At 43.4% G+C, this 17,696-nt stretch overlaps 1 protein-coding gene across 6 annotated transcripts in view; it reads left to right on the forward strand.

Annotated features, from left to right (window-relative positions):
* The window catches only part of LOC114691717 (IQCJ-SCHIP1 readthrough transcript protein), a 735,800-nt gene that overhangs the window by 698,032 nt on the left and 20,072 nt on the right, over window positions 1-17,696 (forward strand). For all 6 annotated transcript variants that reach the window (XM_028867228.2, XM_037206648.1, XM_037206649.1 and 3 more), the window contains one exon: window positions 8,275-8,393. In XM_028867228.2, the coding sequence (XP_028723061.1) occupies window positions 8,275-8,393 (119 nt within the window). The remainder of the gene's footprint in view (window positions 1-8,274; window positions 8,394-17,696) is intronic.

A 17,696-nucleotide genomic window follows, 5' to 3' on the forward strand; every position in this document is an offset into this window, starting at 1 on the left:
GCTCAGAGGCATGCATATGCTTGAAGAACCACGTTAGTCACCCAAGCCTGGGCCCTGCCTCCCCCTCAGCCACCTGGGGGGAAATCTCCTCCAGCTTAGGGGCCAGGGTCTCCTTTTCTTCAGAACTAGGAATCAAATGTCCTTAATATGTAGCCCTCAGCTTCAGGATCACCCAGGGGCCCCACCTCAGTCAGCCATCATGGTCAGGAAATGGGCTGTTTCTAGAATGTCCAGTGAAACACTGAGAAAACCGTATGTACCCCTTTCTTGTCATGGCCTCCTTCCTTCTCCTTTGCTTCTCTTCTCAGGAATTATTTTAGGACGCTAGCTCTTTTCTTTTGGGAGTGAGCATAGTATTTTATTAAAAGAAATACAAAGCTGGGTGGTGGTGGTGCACATCTTTAATCCCAACACTCAGGAGGCGGCAGAGGCAGGTAGATCTCTGGGAGTTCCAGGACAGCCAAGGCTGTTACACAGAGAAGCTCTGTCTCAAAACAATAACAACAAAAGGTATTGCATGCCTTTAATATCGGCACTTGGGAGGCAGAGGCAGGCAGATCTCAGTGAGTTCAAGTTTGAGTCCGGTCTGGTCCACATAGCGAGTTCCAGGCCAGCCAAGGCTACATAGTGAGACATTGTCTCAAGATAAAACACTTTTTAAATGGCTTTTAGTAGATTCACAAGCTTGTGCAAACTACTATTTAGTTCAAGAACATTCTATTTCCCTCAAAAGAAACCTGGGACCATTAGCAGTCACCCCACACCCTTTGTCCAGTTCGCCTTTGGCAGCCACTTTCTGTCTTGATGGGCTAACTTGTTCCACATAGTTCCAGCACTTTAATATTTTTACCTTCCTACCCTCCTCATCTTGCCCGCTCTTCCATTATGCCCAGCTTCAGGTACCATTCATAAACTATCAGCTACCATTTTCTCTCTGCATCAGACAACATGTTGAACACTTCCTATTTCTTTTAATTGTCCAAACAACCTGAGAAATAGATATTATCTCTTTAAAAAAAAAAACAAACTCGAGGCTCAAAGAGTTTCCGTAACCTCAAGTAGTGTCAGTCTCCACCCTGGATCCTGTGGCCCAGCCTCTGCTCTACCCTCTTCTCAGGTCATCCACGTGTTCCCACTCTCCCAGGCCCTGAGTCCATCCTGCCCATGGGTTGAAGGCACTGGTTTCCTGGCAGTTGACCAAGGCCGTTTCATAACTAGGCAGTGTCTTGGACTGTTGTGTTCCTGGCGGTGATACTGAATGACGGTGATGGGCTTCTGAAATGGCACCCGTTAAAAATAGAGTTGCCAGATAACACTGTCCTGTGCAGAAGTCATCTGGGCATGCAGTTGTTTGAGAACTAGAAATGAGTTCAGGCTGTTCCCAACAGCTTCTGTTTGGGATAGGCTGCTCTCAGGGTGGGAAACCAACTGTATACCCTGTTAGGGTTTCGCTTGAACACTTCCAGCAGTCAGGTTCAACGGTTATACTTTTCCCCCCATCATCAAAGTTCCCATTCTAAGTAACTACTGAACTTACAATTGTAGCACAAATCCTATTTGGTCTTAATTAAAACCCGGAGTCAGAAAGCAGGGTGAAAGCTGAAAGATCAGAAAATCAGAGCAGCCAGCCTGAAAATACAAACAACAACAGGTCTTTGTTAAACACCTTTGTTCTAGTCCATCACAGTCAGACTGGTTCCCTATCAGGGCCCTTGTATAGCAGCGCTTATTCCCTCAGAGCATGGGAAGGCGGACAGTCAGCAACCCTGTTCAAAACCGCCTTCACGGTCACACTAATGTAAACACCTCATCCTATAAACTAATAGCCCAGCACTTTTGATGTCAGCCATTCTCAGGAAAAACAGATGAACTTGCCCCCATGGTGGCCCTCCTGGATAATAGGTATTCAAGGCCAGCTTTCCCAAGTCGTGCTCCTGAAATTTCAAAGGCAATCCAGGAAACCTGCAGCTGACATTTCTTCGTGACCTTTTGGTAGAATGTTTAGTGTAAGTGAGATGGAAAATGTCAGAAATACTAAATGAAAAGGAAAGCGTCCAGGCTTAATATCCATTCAGCCACACGGTGGAAAGATCCAATGCCACTTAGTGACTGTATCCACTCATAATTTAAAAGCACTTCCCAGGGAATAAAATAAAGTTCAAGAATTTGAAATAACCTGCATTATACAAGTATTTATGCACTTTGGCATTCAAAGGTATTCCATTTCTTTTCTCATAGAATGCTATTTTCCTATTCTGAGCTTGTTAGAAATCCATGGTTTATCTCAGCAAGAAAATCATTAAAAAGTATCGGCCATATACCCAAGTTTTCTTGCTTACTGTTTAATTTCAAAGAAAGTCACTGAAATTTGCCACTGAACAAATACATCTTGTACTTTTGCTTCCTGATCTTTCAAAGCCTCAGCCTCGCCCACCCTGGAGAGCCGCCTACAGTTATTACAGTCCAGCTGTCTTCCAGGCAGAGGAGAGAAACAAGTGACCGCCATTTCCTAAAGGAAGAGTGCTTTTTCCACAGGGAGCGTCAGATTCCCAGTTGGGTTCCCTGGTGGATGCTGCTAATGGTGATGAACTAGGTATCACAAGGTGATAGATTGCATGGAGGCAAGAAGATCATCAATTGCTTCAAACAAGCATCCTCACAGGGTCTTAGGGGAGGCCAGACTGCTACAGATCACGTGGTCCTGGCTGCAGAGGCTGGACATGCTACATGGAACAGATGTGGGCATGGGGGAAGGGGAATTAGCGCTGTGCATCTGAACGTCAGAGCAGCAGCATCTGGAAGCTCGTAGGCCTGCACCCTCTCAGCGCCAGCCCAGGCCTGAAGCAGAAGCGTAGCCTGTGCTTTTACAAGCCTTCTGGGAGACTGCCATGCACATTCGGGTTAGGGATCTACTGACTCAAAGAAATGTGTCACCCACGGTGTGTGTGTGTGTGTGTGTGTGTGTGTGTGTGTGTGTATGCATTCATAGTCTCCACTCGGCATACTGATGTCTCAGCAGCTCCTAGAACCCTGACTCCCATTGGGCGAAGGAGACCAGTGGCTCCTGAGATGATACAGCCCATATTACTTAGGAAGTTCTTCCTCTGTGGACACCACTGTCCTTGTTGGCCTTGTCAAAAGTCTGGTCGTCTCTTCCTATCTATGTGGCATTGCTTCTAACACACACACCCCCACCACCACAAACACACACACTCACACAGATAGCAGATTCAAGTTCAAGTCTCCAACATAAAGTAATGCAGAGTTCTCATACACTTTGTCATACTTGGTACAATACAGAGAGATGCCTTGTATGTAGTCACTGTGTTGTTTAGGGAATAGCAAGAATGAAGTGTGTGTACATGCACAGTCCAGACAGATTCCCCCTCACGCACTTTCAACCCTCCGTTGTGGAATCTCAGACGTGGAACTTGTCGTCAATAGGGAAACCCACTACGTTTACTTCATTGCTTTTGCAAACAATCCTTTCCATTTGTAGCAGCCCAGAAGATGGAGAAGGGGCGGTCAAGTCAAGGCTCATGAGCAGTCAGTGCTCTTACCACGGAGCCATTCTCTGGCACCAACAACGCCATCCCACGGCAGTTCTGTGCAGTTTCCGTCAGTTAGGTCCTGGAGTTTTTAGGCATATATATATATATATCTTTGGGGGAGATTACATTCCTCTGAGTCTGGCAAGCCTTTCTGTCATGGTTACATCACGTGCATGAGTTAGGAGGAGGAAGCCCTTGCTGTTGTCTCGAACCCCGGTGACTTTTTAATTGGGTTTGGAGTGTTGTTGCCCAGGGAGTGTTCCTTATGCCTCACAGATGTGTCTCCACACAAACACTATGTGCCAGTGCAATATATTTTAGAAACGTAAGACATACCTAATCCTTCCTTGGAAATGTCTGTGCAGAGTATCATGTTACATGACAAGTACCCCTGGCTTCAGAGACACCTAGATGCCACCAGCGACGTAGCATGAGCCAGACGTGAGCCGGAGGAGCCTAGGAGAGAATGCGGGAATGATACAGCTGTATTAATATAAGGGAAGGGTTCACGCTGTGTCCTGAAAGCAGCATGGAAAGGACCTGGAGACAGCTGGGTTTCAAATAGACAACGTCTACCCAAGCAGAACAGTCTATTAGTTCCTTTAGGACATGCTCTTCCTACCACATTTGGGGAATTGCAGTAGATCTATTTCACACTGGAAAAGGAATCTAAGTGCCCTGTAAGATCCCTGCAGCTTGCACAACACCCTTGAAGGCCCCTGGAAGCCTTACCTGCCCAGGCACAGTGTGTGGCAGTAAGGAATGCAGCCGTGGCTGAGGACAGAACTGTCTGAGGCGGATTAAGGGTTACCATGGAGGGCTGGGTGGTGGTACACGCCTTTAATTTAATCTCTCCCCACCCACCCACCCCCACCCCACACTCAGAAGGCAGAGGCAGTCGGATCTTTGTGAGTTCGAGGCCAGCCTGGGCTACAGGAAAGATGCAAAGATACACAAAGAGAAACCTTGTCTCAAAAAAAAAAAGAAAGAAAGAAAGAAAAAAAAGGGGGGTTACCACCTAAGACCAGTTTCCCTTCCATCTTGGTTTGGAACAGCTTTTCTGTCTTGTGGCCTCAGTTGCTCTTTGGCTGTTTGCTAACAATATCAACTTTAGACATTTCAGTTTTGTTTTATGAGGGTCTTTCCCAAGGCTTTTGAGTAGTGTCCTCGGCCCTGCTGGCTGTAGTACATCCAGACAGGGTGGTTTTTTGTTAGTTTGTGTTAGTCTCGCCCTTTCTCTGCCGGCCTCAACCTGGGGCATCTCTGGTCTCCGGGAGGTGTGAGATCCAAATGCCCTCCGGATAGAATTCCTCAGACAATAGAAGATTCTGGCTTTGCTAGTAATCGAAGTTATGGTACTTGGAACACTTGGACTCAGATGTTGTAAAAGAGAGGGCTGAGCTGAGGTGATGAGGAGAGTGTCTGCCAGGTGTTTGGAGACACCTCTGTCTACAGTTGGCCCGTGGTAAGAGATGCTCTGCAGCACAGTGTTTTGTGCTTTTCTGGGAAGGCATCACATCCGTGTCAGAGAAGAAACTGATCCATAACTCTAGTCCCACAGTGTGTCTTCACCATAGTGCCCACCGTTATTGTTAGCCTGCACTCTGTTCTTCACAAGGTGCAAGAGAAGAAAGATCTAGAACCAGAAAGCATACACTTAAACCCTAGATCTTCTCCCTAACAATCAGGTAACCTCTAGTTACCCTCAGTTTCTCATCTTCTAAACGGAAGTCATTGGAGGATTAACCGTTAGGTTACCATTTATTGCTGGCTACCTCACCACTAGCCATCTGCTGAGACCTCTCCTAGTTAACTCTCCATCATCAATGGAGATTAGTTTCGGGTCTGAACAGAGAAAAGTCTTCCACACACGAAAGCCACCAGCAACGTGACAGAGGACGCGAACTATTGACTTAACCACGAAACACAGCTAAAAGTCAAAAGGACAAATTCCCTTCATGCAGCGAATTTCAAACCCTCAGATCTCTGTAGAAAAATAAACAAACCTAGGAATAAGTAATTCAGAGGGAAGAAAATACAGAAACACAAACACTTAACCATTTATTCTCATGGATAAACGGAAGGAGTTGGAATGAAGAGAACGTGAGCGCCTGTCACACTAAAAAAAAAACGGCAGCAGCCAGCACTCGGTGTTGGCCGGAAGGCAGCAGAAGCCACTTTGCATTGCTGGTGGGCATGTGAACGGAAGCAGCTTTTCTTTGGAGCAATGTGACAAGATGTGTCAAGAGCTTCTACAAATGTTCACTCCCAGCTGATCTGACAATCCCACTTCCAGGAACTCGTCCCTGGGAAATCATCAGCCATGTGGGCAGGGATTTATGTAAAGATGTTATTTTTAAGTTGACACAACCCCAAGTGGCTAACAGTAGAAGGAAACCCCGTAGGGTGGGATGATAAGCAATCATTCGAACGTGTGTTTTTAAAGAGCGTGAGGTGCTCTATAGGAAATCTTCAGTATATGCACAAAATTTTTTAAAACTAGGAGGAAATATACCAACTGTTAGCAATGATCTAAGTAATGGAATTGTCGTTAACCTTTATATTCTATTTTCTTTAACTTTTGTTCATTGGAATCCAGAAAGGGAAATGGGGAAAATGTTTTTAGTGCCCCTCCACCAACACCAATATCTGTAGCACTGTGTATTCCAGAAAGAATGGACAAGAAACCAAGGGTGTGTTGACACGGAACAATGGGGTAGGTGTTGCTCTTCGTCAGGACTCCTCCAGATCCAGACCAGTTTTGAACCAGCGATTGTTGACATCAGTCATGGACACTCACATTATCTCCTGGTTTTTATTTGGATATTCAATTCTACTTAATAGTTTTCTGACTGTTGAGGGCTTGTGGTTGAGACATAGGCTTTATGATTTGAGCTAAATCTGTGCTAACTGCAGGTGGTATGGGCTCTGGTTCACTGCGTTGGTCTGGGTTTGAGAGGGCAGTAGGCCTTGATGGAGGGGCCCGAACTACAGTTGTGAGTGCTTAGCCAAATAGAAGACATTCCTGCTTCCCTTAACAATCTCCTAAGGACTCTCTTAGTGCTCAGGATTGGAGCAGGGCAACACACAGAGTGAAATTCGTGTCTTCCTTGTAAGAAACATCTGTATGAAAATACTAGCTCCTAGTATTACAGAATATCTTTGGTATGTGCCAAAATGGGAGGGAGGTGTATTGATAGATATCACTGCTAAGTGTCAATTAGAATAATGCTTATGTATTCAGAATTCAAGTCTTAGAGAAGAGGAGTGTAGAGGTGAGCGTTCTTTGAATTACAAGTTTTTTAACCTTCTGAAATTCAGTGTCTGGATGTAGCACCCCAGGATGTGTATTTTAAACACACTCGTTCAGTCTAACATAGGCTGCTGAGTCCAGAACATGGGAACTGTTGTAAAATACTATACTGTCATATTTTACTGTGCTGTCCAATGTGATATCCATACTCATCCCGATGGCTTTTGAGCCCCTGAAATGAGGCCAGATTGACTGAGGAACTGAATTTAAATTTTAATTAACCAATTGTTAGATTGAAATGCAGACAGCCACCTGTGACCACATGCGCTGTGAGACAGAGCAACCCTTACTGCATTCAGCCTTTCACAAGAGTCATTTGTCAGCCCGTCCTTCCAACTCTATATACAGTTCATCGTTCTGACACAGGAGTGCACAGATATGGCTCTAGAACCTTCTGTAGGGAGAACACCGGCAGCACCAAGTCCTGTAACCGGCAGGGTGGGGGGTGGGGGTTGAGGGGGGAGCAGTCCTTAGCAACCTGCTCATCACGTGAAATGGTCCCACTCATAACCTTTTCATCCCACCAAACAGAACCCCCGAATCTTCTCAGCCCAGGTTTCCTGGTGGCTTTTGTAGTAGTTTTATTTTTTAACTAAGGAAATCATTTCTGATCTCCTCCCCCGTTGTTTAAGGGGCTTAAAAGTTCAGCATGGTGAATTTTTATGGGGCTTTTAATAGGAAGCTGAGTATTGTAAACACACCCAGATGATCACAGTAGCATAGTTCAAGTCTTTTTGCTATGCGTGCTTCGAATCAAAATATGAGACCGATGAGGCCAATTACAACTCTCCAGCTCTCACAGGCCTTATACACGTGCTCACACATACTCTGGTAATAGGAGGCAAACGCCTAGACAGAAACAGTCATCATCCCCAGCAAAACTGGAAGCCCAATGCGGGCAGATGGGGTATTGGTCTTGTAAGGCTCTGTGCCAGACCAAGCTACGGCATCAGCCAGCTCACAGAATCCAGTGTGCGGGACTGAATGAGTCATTGTTCTTGCTGTCAAGGTGTCGGCTGAAGGGACATACAGGGGAGAGAGAAGGAAAAGTCGGGGGAAAGCCTCATTTGGGGCCAGAGTGACTGAATTTAGGAGAATTGTTGGCCTCCCTGACCTGACTAGTAGGTGATGGGCAATTGTTACGAACCAACTCCATCTAGTCGGGTGGAATGGATTGGCACCACAGTGATCACCTAAACTAGAGATCAAAAAAAGGCACCAACGAACTGGAACTGGAGCCAGAAGAGACTGATTTCATTTCAGCTTTTAATAATTGAAACCTCTCTGGACTAGAGCCCATTTATTTTTTTTGTCTGGTGTTACAGTCCAAGAAATTCAGCAAGGTGGACTCCCTATGCTTGTGATGTGTCTGCCCACTGATCAGCACTTTTTTTTTTCTTGAAAATTTAGGCACAAAAAAATGAGAGAGAGTCGATCAGACAGAAGTTGGCCCTTGGAAGCTTCTTTGACGATGGCCCCGGAATCTACACCAGCTGTAGCAAAAGCGGGAAGCCCAGCCTTTCCTCCAGGTGAGTGCGCTTTTGAGTTGGTTTTCTGGTGTGTACCGTGTGGTGCCTGTAGGTCTAATAAACGAGAGCCCTGTGTCCTTTTGTGGTTAGTTCAGGGTTCTAGGCAGACCCCTTCCCACTTGTGTGTTCCTTTATTTTCCGTGGTGATTGTTGCTATGGCCCATTGCCCAGTGACGGGAAGTGACGTTTTTATATTTTATTGGTCTTTGAAGAGAACACTGATTTCACAGTGTGGGGGATGGGTGATCAGGCCACAAGCCTAAGCAAGTGATACCTTTCACCTGTGGCAGACCACCAGATTTCCCAGCCCCAAAGTCACCCAGAGTCCCCCCTTAATACATTTGATTGCAATGAATACCATTACACAAGAAATATAACTCTCACTTCGATCGTTCAATGTTTATTACTGTTCTTCACTTGTCTGCTAGGTAGGTTTTCTTGGTCTTTATTTTAGGATATCATTACTCACTTAACCATTAGTTCTTTCAAGAGGTTATTGGTAATTTGCATAGCTTTCCTTTCCAAATAAAATATGTTAAGGTTCCCATTTTGCCAGCAAAACAGAAAAGCCTTCTGAACTTTTAACACGTTTATATGGGGAATTGAGGTGAAGGTTCTGATTCAGTGTGTCTCAGCTGAGCTTGAAATCCTCCATTTCTATGCCACTCCCAGCTGAGGACCATGCCACCATTCTGGGGGCTAGTGGATACTCCCACCAATAGATAATTTTCGAAAGTGTTGCATTCCAAGCGCTTGATGAAAGCATAGAATATTGTTTCCATGAAGAGAATTGTAACCAAAGATCCATCAACACTCCAATTCCCTCCACTCCACCCCCACCACGTCTGGTTCTCTGTCTTTTGAGCCGAAAGCAAACATGCCCTATGTAAGTACTGCATATAATGACAACATTAAGCCCAGAGCCAGCAACAAATGATAGCGCCTTACATTCATTCAATCAGAAGATGACTGCTGTATCTCTGCTTCATGGGAGACCCAGAATTAGGCAACCCAATATCTACCTAGTCCTGCCCTGTCTGATTTTACTAAGCCTTGTCTGGTGCTTGGAGAGCCCTGTAAATCAGCAGCAATCAGAGGCAGACACATGCTCACACGAGTGCATGTGTTCCAAGCAGTAAAGGGAGGTGGGTGCCTCAAGAGCACACTCTGGTTTGCCCATGAATGTTAAGGCATCTCCTCCTTAGCTGGGTACCGGCCTTCTCTTCCAGTATTGCCCTCAGGAGCTAGAAAGTTAGTCTGCCCCCTGGCCTTTCACCTCCGGGTGGCTATGACAGAAAGGCTCTGGCCTGGAGACCTGCCGGTTTTGTCTTACCCTACTTTGCATAATGAGAATAACAACTCATTTCATTTTACTCATCCTGACTTTTCCTGAGTGCGAAACGAGGAGACTGGGCCTTACAGATTTTTGCTCTTGCTCTCTGCTCCACCCCCAGGGGGCCAGACTGTCTTATCTAGAAGCCTCACCTGTCTTGGCACACTGTTACATCCCTCTGGTACAAATGGGAAGCTTTCTTTGTAAACTCATACCTCTGTGTTCTTATCAGGTGTGTTTAATATATTTGTGATACACGTCATGCAGTTTGATAAAATGCATTTACTTATTAATGAAATGTGTGTTTACACATATCCATGAAGGTGGCAGTGATCATATTCATCGTTCCTTGACCCCCATACCCTGCTCTATTATAATGTGCAGGACTGGGTATTGTAATGTGTGTATACACGCGTGCCCACATCTTGTTCTGCTCTGTAGAAGGAGTACACTCCAGCTCCTTGGCTGCTACTTTGGATGTTTACCTACATATCTGTACATAAAATGCTTATGTGCTCAGGTTTTAGTTCAAATAGCCATCTATTGTTTCTCTGAGTTTGAGGCCAGCCTGGTCTATAGGGTGAATTCCAGAACAGTCGGGGCTACATAGAAAAATACTGTCTCTGGGAAGGAAGGAAGGAAGGGAGGGAGGGAGGGAGGGAGGAAGGAAGGAAGGAAAGAAAATAAGAAAATTGGGATTTATCTTTTATCACATTCTGCCCACAAACACGCCCTCCATTCTTCTTTTCATTCTCCCTTTGTAGTTACAGCACAACTTAGGATCGGTTAACTATCAAATGTGTGTGTTCTTGAGAGCAGACATTATTTCACCTGAGCCATATAACATGTTTGAGTTACTTGAGGCACGCTGCTGTTTGACGTGAATAGGAACTGGCTCTTTTGTACTCTCTGCCCATGCATGCGTGGTTTTGAATTCCACAGTCTGCTCTCCTAAGTGAATGCAGTAGTTTATGTAGCCACTTTTGTAATGGTGGGCACTGGGATGTTCTGGAATGCTTGCGGCTGTCACATGCTGCTCAGAAACCCTCTTGTCCATGTCTTCTGCACAGGTTGGAGAATTTCTCTTTAGTGTGCACACGAGGGTGGATTTATGAGGAAAATACATGAATGTTCCCACTGATGACATAATGACAATCCTGTGACCTGGTAGTCACAGGATACTCTCCTAGCAGGGGTCTTTCAGAGACCCCGTGCCTCTGAGACCTTTCAGCACTTTGTATTATCTTTGAAAAACTATTTGTTAGTTAAGTAGGAATATGGCAGCATTTCGTGTTGTTAACTAGTTGCATATTCTCTTCTGTGAAAAGTCTGTGTCTTATTTCAAATTTCTGGTATTCCTCCTCCTCCTCCTCCTCCTTCATGTGTATGCTTTTCCTTATCAAGGTTATTTAGTCATAATATTACTCATAATATTATTCCATATTATGAATCCTAAATATACATTGCAAATATCTTTTCTCAGCTTGTAACTTGTTTTTCACTTCCTTATGTGTTTTGTGGCTTTAAGTCTTGATTTTAATATAAGTAATTTTTTTTTTCTGGTCAGTGTTGCCTATAATTTTGTGTAAGAAATCCTTAACTGGGCATGGTGGTACTGCAATCCCCACCCACAGGAAGTGTAGGGAGAAGGGTCAGAGCTCAAGACCCACCTGAGTAGACAGCAAGTTTAAGGTGAACCTGTGCTACAGAAAACCCTGTCTCGAAAGCCAAACAAAACCTATTTCTACCCATAGTCCAGTAGATATTTGCTAGTCCTAGCAAAGGTTGAAAGTGTTGGTTTTTTAGAAATCTATAATCAGTTAATTGATTTCTTTACAAAGTATGGGAGAGAAGACTGCTTTCTTCTTCCTCTTTATAGCAACCATTTTATTATGTTCAAATCAAAGAGAAATCCTCACCTGTGCAGAAGACATGGACAAGAGGGTTTCTGAGCAGCATGTGACAGCCGCAAGCATTCCAGAACATCCCAGTGCCCACCATTGCAAAAGTGGCTACATAAACTACTGCATTAAACATAATTAATTAATTAATTACCTCCTCCACTCACTGATCTCTCAAATCACTCCTGCTCGTGCTTTACAATCATGGGAATATTTATTTTACTTGTTTATTTCATTGTTCCTACTCTTGCTCCAAAACTTTATTTATTTATTTTAATTACTATAGCTTCAAAATACATCCCAGTATTTGGATAGTCAAGTCCCCTTAATCTTTTCAGTCAGACAAAAAAAAGAAAATTAATGCTTTTAATAAAATGAGAGAATACATCTTTTTTTTTTTATTCCTTCATATAAATTTAAGTCATCTTATAAAGTTCAATAATTTCATAGATTTTTTTAAAGATTCTCATTGAATCTGTGTATAGATCAATTTAGGAAGAATTACATTTTCACAGTGTGAAGTCTTCTTATCCATGAACACAGTCTATCTTTCCATTTATGAAGTCTTTTTGAAAATAAGGATTTGTTTTTTTTTCCATTTAGAGATGCTGCACATGTTTTGTTAAACTTACTCTAGAGACTTCCTGTCTTGACTCTTTAAATTCCCTTTAATAAAGCTTTCTTGTGGCTTGCTGCCAAAGAGAAAGAATTGCAACTAACTTCTTAAGCTAGCCAACCCCCCTTCCACCACTTCCTGTGGCGGGGTGGGGGTGGGGGGTGGGGGGGTCAAACCTAGTCCTGTGAGTGCTAGTCCGTGCTCTATCACTATGCTATACCACCCGTGGGTCTTATACTCACTTTACTATCGCTGATATTACTTCTGTAATTTCTTATAGCAGTCTGTGGGTTACAAAGATTCTTTGGGGATTTGTAAACAATCTCTTTTACCAAGTACAGTGGCTCGAATGATTTCTCTCCAGCCTCTGGCCCCTGTTTTCTTTCTCTGCTTCTTTTGTACTTGACTTTTGTACTTTGTATTTGAATACAGTGAGGATTAGAAATCACAGTGGGTACAGTCATTAGCTCACTCCTCATACTGAGTAGACTGGTTCTGCAATCACCTTTTTAGAGTGACAGTAATTATATGTCATATCTAATTACTCTTTGTATAGAATTAGTAATGTTCCCCTGTATTAATAATTTACAAAGAACCTTGATGGTAAGTGGGCGATGAATACTACCACATGATTTTTCTTCATTGCTGAAATAACTTTGTCACTTACTTGATCTTTCTTGATCTGTTAGTGAATCAGTGAAGTACATTATAGATTTTCAAAACATTGAACCATCTTTGCATATCCAATATAAACCTAAGCTAATTGGTATAAACTTTTTTCATATTCTTTATTTTTAATATCTTACTTAAGATTATTACATTTTTATTCATGATTGACATGGGTCTTTTTATATTCTTTTCTTTTTTTCTTTTTTTTAAGATTTATTTATTTATTGTGTATACAGCATGTATGACTACAGGCCAGAAGAGGGCACCAGATCACATTACAGATGGTTGTGAGCCACCATGTGGTTGCTGGGAATTGAACTCAGGACTTCTGGAAGAGCAGTCAGTGCTCTTAACCTCTGAGCCATCTCTCCAGCCCTTATATTCTTTTCTTAAAATATTTTGTCTGATTTTAGAATTATCTGGCTTAAAAACGGGCTGGGACTTATGTTTCTTTCCAGTTGTGCCCCTGATGTCTACATAGTATTGTAATGATCTGCTTCTATGAGGTAGGTAGAACTTACCTGTGTTGGTCTGTTGTGTACATGTCTGTTTCAACAACGGCTTGCATTCCTTGAGAGATACTTGATTGGGCTGGAGAGATGGTTCAGAGGTTAAGAGCACTGACTGCTCTTCCAGAGGTCCTGAGTTCAGTTCCCAGCAACCACATGGTGGCTCACAACCATCTGTAATGAGATCTGGTGCCCTTGCAGGAACACATGCAGGCAAAACACTGTGTACATAATAAATAGATAAATCTAAAAAGAGGGATACTTGATTGTACCTGTTTTTCATTTTTTAAAACTTCCTTTTTTTAATTGACTCTTCATGTCTTTCACATCATGCATCCCAATCCCATCTATCTCCTGTACCCTTGCATCTGCCCTCAAAATAAAATTTAAGATAAAAAAGGAAGAAAGGGAAAGTCTGTGGTCATGGAAGCTGCAGTGTGACACAGTGGGTCGCACAGTAAAGCCCTTTATCCATACATCTTTACATGCACAAGTTCATCACAAAGAATCATTGGTCTGGGTCGAGGCCCCTGGTTTCAGCTACACTGTTGATACTGGGCCCTCACTGGGCCTCTTCCTGGACATCCTGTTGCTGCCCTGTTGAGTCACCTTTTTTAATGGTTATATATTTATTTATTATGTAGACAGTGTCTGCCTGCATGTATGCCTGCAGCTGGGTCCTCTGGAAGGGCAGCCAGTGCTCTTGACCGCTGAGTCGTCTCCCCAGCCCTCTTGAGTCAGTTCTAATGAGATGATGTTTCTAGGTGTTTCCCCATTTTCTTTACACTTTCAGAATTGTTAGTATAGTTTATTTCAGTGAAACTTTTTAAGTTTTAGTTTGACTGTTTCAAATAGTTTTGACTGAGCTTTATATTAGCTGTGATTTTCTTCATAAGTTTCTTTATTTTACTTTCTATCTGATAATCATTAAGTATAGGATAATAAAGGCTATTTTACTGTCTTATATTATGGGTTGAATTTTTTTTTAACATACATCATCTCCTCAGAGAGTCCTTCCTGATGGCCTTATTGAAAATAAACACACATGTCCTTACTATTTTCTCTCTTATCCTCTTTACCCACTCACCCTGATTCGGTTTTCTCTTTAGCTCTTGTCACTCTTATTAAGACATTATATAATGTATTTAAATCTGTTCTGTGTCTTCTGCCATCACTCAGGTATAAATTACTGGTAAGCAAGTCTTTGTTGTGTTCGTTACCAAGACAACCACATGAAGTAATGCAGACTCTCTTGAGTATTGTTGAACAAATGAATGGGGATCTTCACTATGGAACTGGCCAAACTGGGGCACTCTTTCTCCAGAATGCAGCCAGTTGAAAGTATCTACTGGTCTTTTTTCTTGGCTTATGACTGACAATATAAAAGAACCTTCCAGCCTTATTGTGAGGGGTCGTAAGCCTGTGCGGCCATGTCTGATAACCCTGGGAAGGGAAGGCTTGGAAGGTTAGCACATGTCTAGGTGCTCCAGTCTAGAGCACGTCTGGTTTGACGGTCAACTTCCTGATTCTTCCAGGCCAGCGATTAGCCAGGCAGAGAGCTGGTCTAAATGGTCCCTTTAAGTACTGAGTCTGTGCACAGCTCTACCATGCTCCCCGAATAATGCGGGGTTCTGTGGTATCGATTCATGTCCCTCCCCCACCAGCCAGTCTGAAGAAGCACTTGAATTGCTCTCTCTCTCTCTATTTCATTTTACCTTCTAAATTTTTTCATACTCTTGTGCTGTTGTTTCCTTTCCTTTGTGTCTTTCTTCCCTCGACAGATACTAGTTTAGTAGGGTTTCAGAACTGTGCTATGGTTAAGTCTCGTGGAGGCTTTCAGTATTTGTCTTGATTTGGTTTTTTTATTAAGACAGAACCTCACTGTGTCCCCCTGGCTGGCCTTGGACTCACAAAGAGCCGCCTGCCTCTGCCTCTCAATGCTGGGATTAAAGAAGTGCACCACACCCCTGACTTCAGCAGATATATCACCTCAAATAAAATTGCATGAAGAAGCCCCGGATGTAAAACAAAGTTTCTCTGATGGACCTAAGGTCAGGAATTGGGGTTCCTGGAGTACTGATGCGCAGAAAATGCTTCCTCCATCCCTCCTTCTTCCGCCCTCCCCACCCTTCAGTGCCTCTCTCCATCCCTCCCTAGAATTCCCAGAGCCACTTGAGACTTCCAGCAGAGCCAAATTGGAAAAGCACCGACTCCTCTTCCCCCTGGAGACAGCTATGCAAACACAAATGTGCTTCGCAGTAGCACATAACAAGCTGCACTTGTTGGCTTGCCTTCGAGAGATTATTAATAGCCTGTTCTTTCAGATGGGCTCCTCTCTGTTCCGAGATGAGCTCATCATCTGTGAGAACAGGATGACTTTTCTAGTTCCCCTCAAGATGATAGTTAATAAGGATCCTAAATGTTTCTGAGAAACATCACTTTGTCTTGTCAATAGGAAAATCTGCTAGGATGGACCATCATCACCCCTGTCAGCCATAGTGTGGGAGGGAAGGACTCCAGGAAAGCTCAGTCACTATTATATAACCCTGTTATATAACATGTGGTCATTTAGGCGATTGGGATATAATTTTTTTTCTTTGTAAGTGTTTCCATTGATCACTTTTGTTCTTTGTTATTTTCATACACGTTTATGATGTATTCTGGCTACTGTCTTCCATCACTGTCTCTTTTCCCCTCCCACCCCTACCAAACCCCACCCCAGTCGCTACCCAAAAGCTTTCCACTGGGCTGCAAGCCTCTTACAGAAGTATTTGAGGATGTCAGCTCAGCAGGACAGTACTCCAAAATGTACCAGAGCAGATGTGTTCGGTTAGTTAAACAACCAGAACCAGGTAGACCTGTCAATGAATCTGCTACCCTGAAGAGCTCAGTCCTCAATATGAAATGTACTGCCAGATTTAAGATTAATTGGCACGGAGCCAGGCATGGTAACATAGGCCCAGCACAGGGAATACTGAGGCAGAAAGATCAGAGAGTATTTGAGGCCAATATAGTAAGCACCAGGCAAGCAGGAGCTACCAAGTCAGACCCTGTCCAAAGCACCCCAAGTATTGGACTCTGAAGTTGTAAGCTTGCTTTTTAAGGCAGGACCTACGCAAGTGAATGGAGTCTTTGGAAACCAATCTGCTTCATGCTTATGCTTTTTAAGGGATGCGAATTTACCTGCAAAACATTAGTCACATTCAGTATGTGAGGAATTCCGAAGGCGTATGAAAATCTGAGCATGTCAGCCATGCCCTCGAGTTCAAGTTTGCAGTGGTCCACTAGGATTCAGCACTGCTAGGTTTTTCTAGACTGTGTTAGCTCTCTTTAAGCAGTTTTTTAAAAAGTGACAAGCTGTTAAATGTAAGCTAGGCTTACAATAATCCCATAAAGACATTTTATGCCTAATACTATAGCCAGAGAAAGTTGGATATTGCTGCATAACACAGCTCATTAGCCCTGACTAGTACTGGAGTGTGGCATCCACAGTGTCACATTTTCCTTCAAAATTTGCTAATCCAGACATAATCACCTTCTTAAACTGAAACTGTATGATCTTTGTCGTTCTTTTATCGTTTTTGAAAAAGGTCTTAACTGCTTAATAGGAAATAAGAAAAGTGGATTACCTATTTTTTGAAATGAGATTTCCAAGAAATGGCAGGTTTAGTAATATTCTTGAGGGCGGGGGGTCGTCTTGCTATAAGGCCAAGGCTGGCCTTCCCCTTTCCATCCTCCGACTGCAGTCTCCTGTGTGCTCAGAGTACAGGCACACACCATCACTCCCAACTTTGCTTGTATTACTAGTATAATGCTTCCCCATAGAATTTTTTCATTGGCCATATTAATGATCAGTTACTGTTCTGTGTCCACATTTGGAGCTTACGTAGCTTAGTGTGGAGGGGACAGGAGCAGGCCCAGCTGCTGCAAGGACACAAGATGGAAAGGTCATTAGCAATAGGCATCTAGGAAATCTAGCATTTTCAAACATTACAACCCAACCCGACCTTGCAAAGAAAACTTACCCTCCTCTCCCTTCTCCTGCCCTCACAGTAGCCAAGGAGAAGTCCGGTTTTGCACTGTCTTCTTACCTCAAGATGGGTTTTCTTTAACACCATCAGTATAAAGGCATCCTAAAAAACCGTCTTTATCGCTCTTGAAGAGCGAGTAGCCCAGTCGAGTTGTATCCTTCCCTCCAGGCTTATGATAAAAAACAAACTCCCCAGAGTGTTTTTGAGCAGCTGGTTTGAATAATGATTACTGTTTACTTATCTC

The sequence above is a fragment of the Peromyscus leucopus genome, chromosome 6 (assembly GCF_004664715.2).
Source record: "Peromyscus leucopus breed LL Stock chromosome 6, UCI_PerLeu_2.1, whole genome shotgun sequence".
Taxonomy (NCBI): Eukaryota; Metazoa; Chordata; class Mammalia; order Rodentia; family Cricetidae; genus Peromyscus; species Peromyscus leucopus.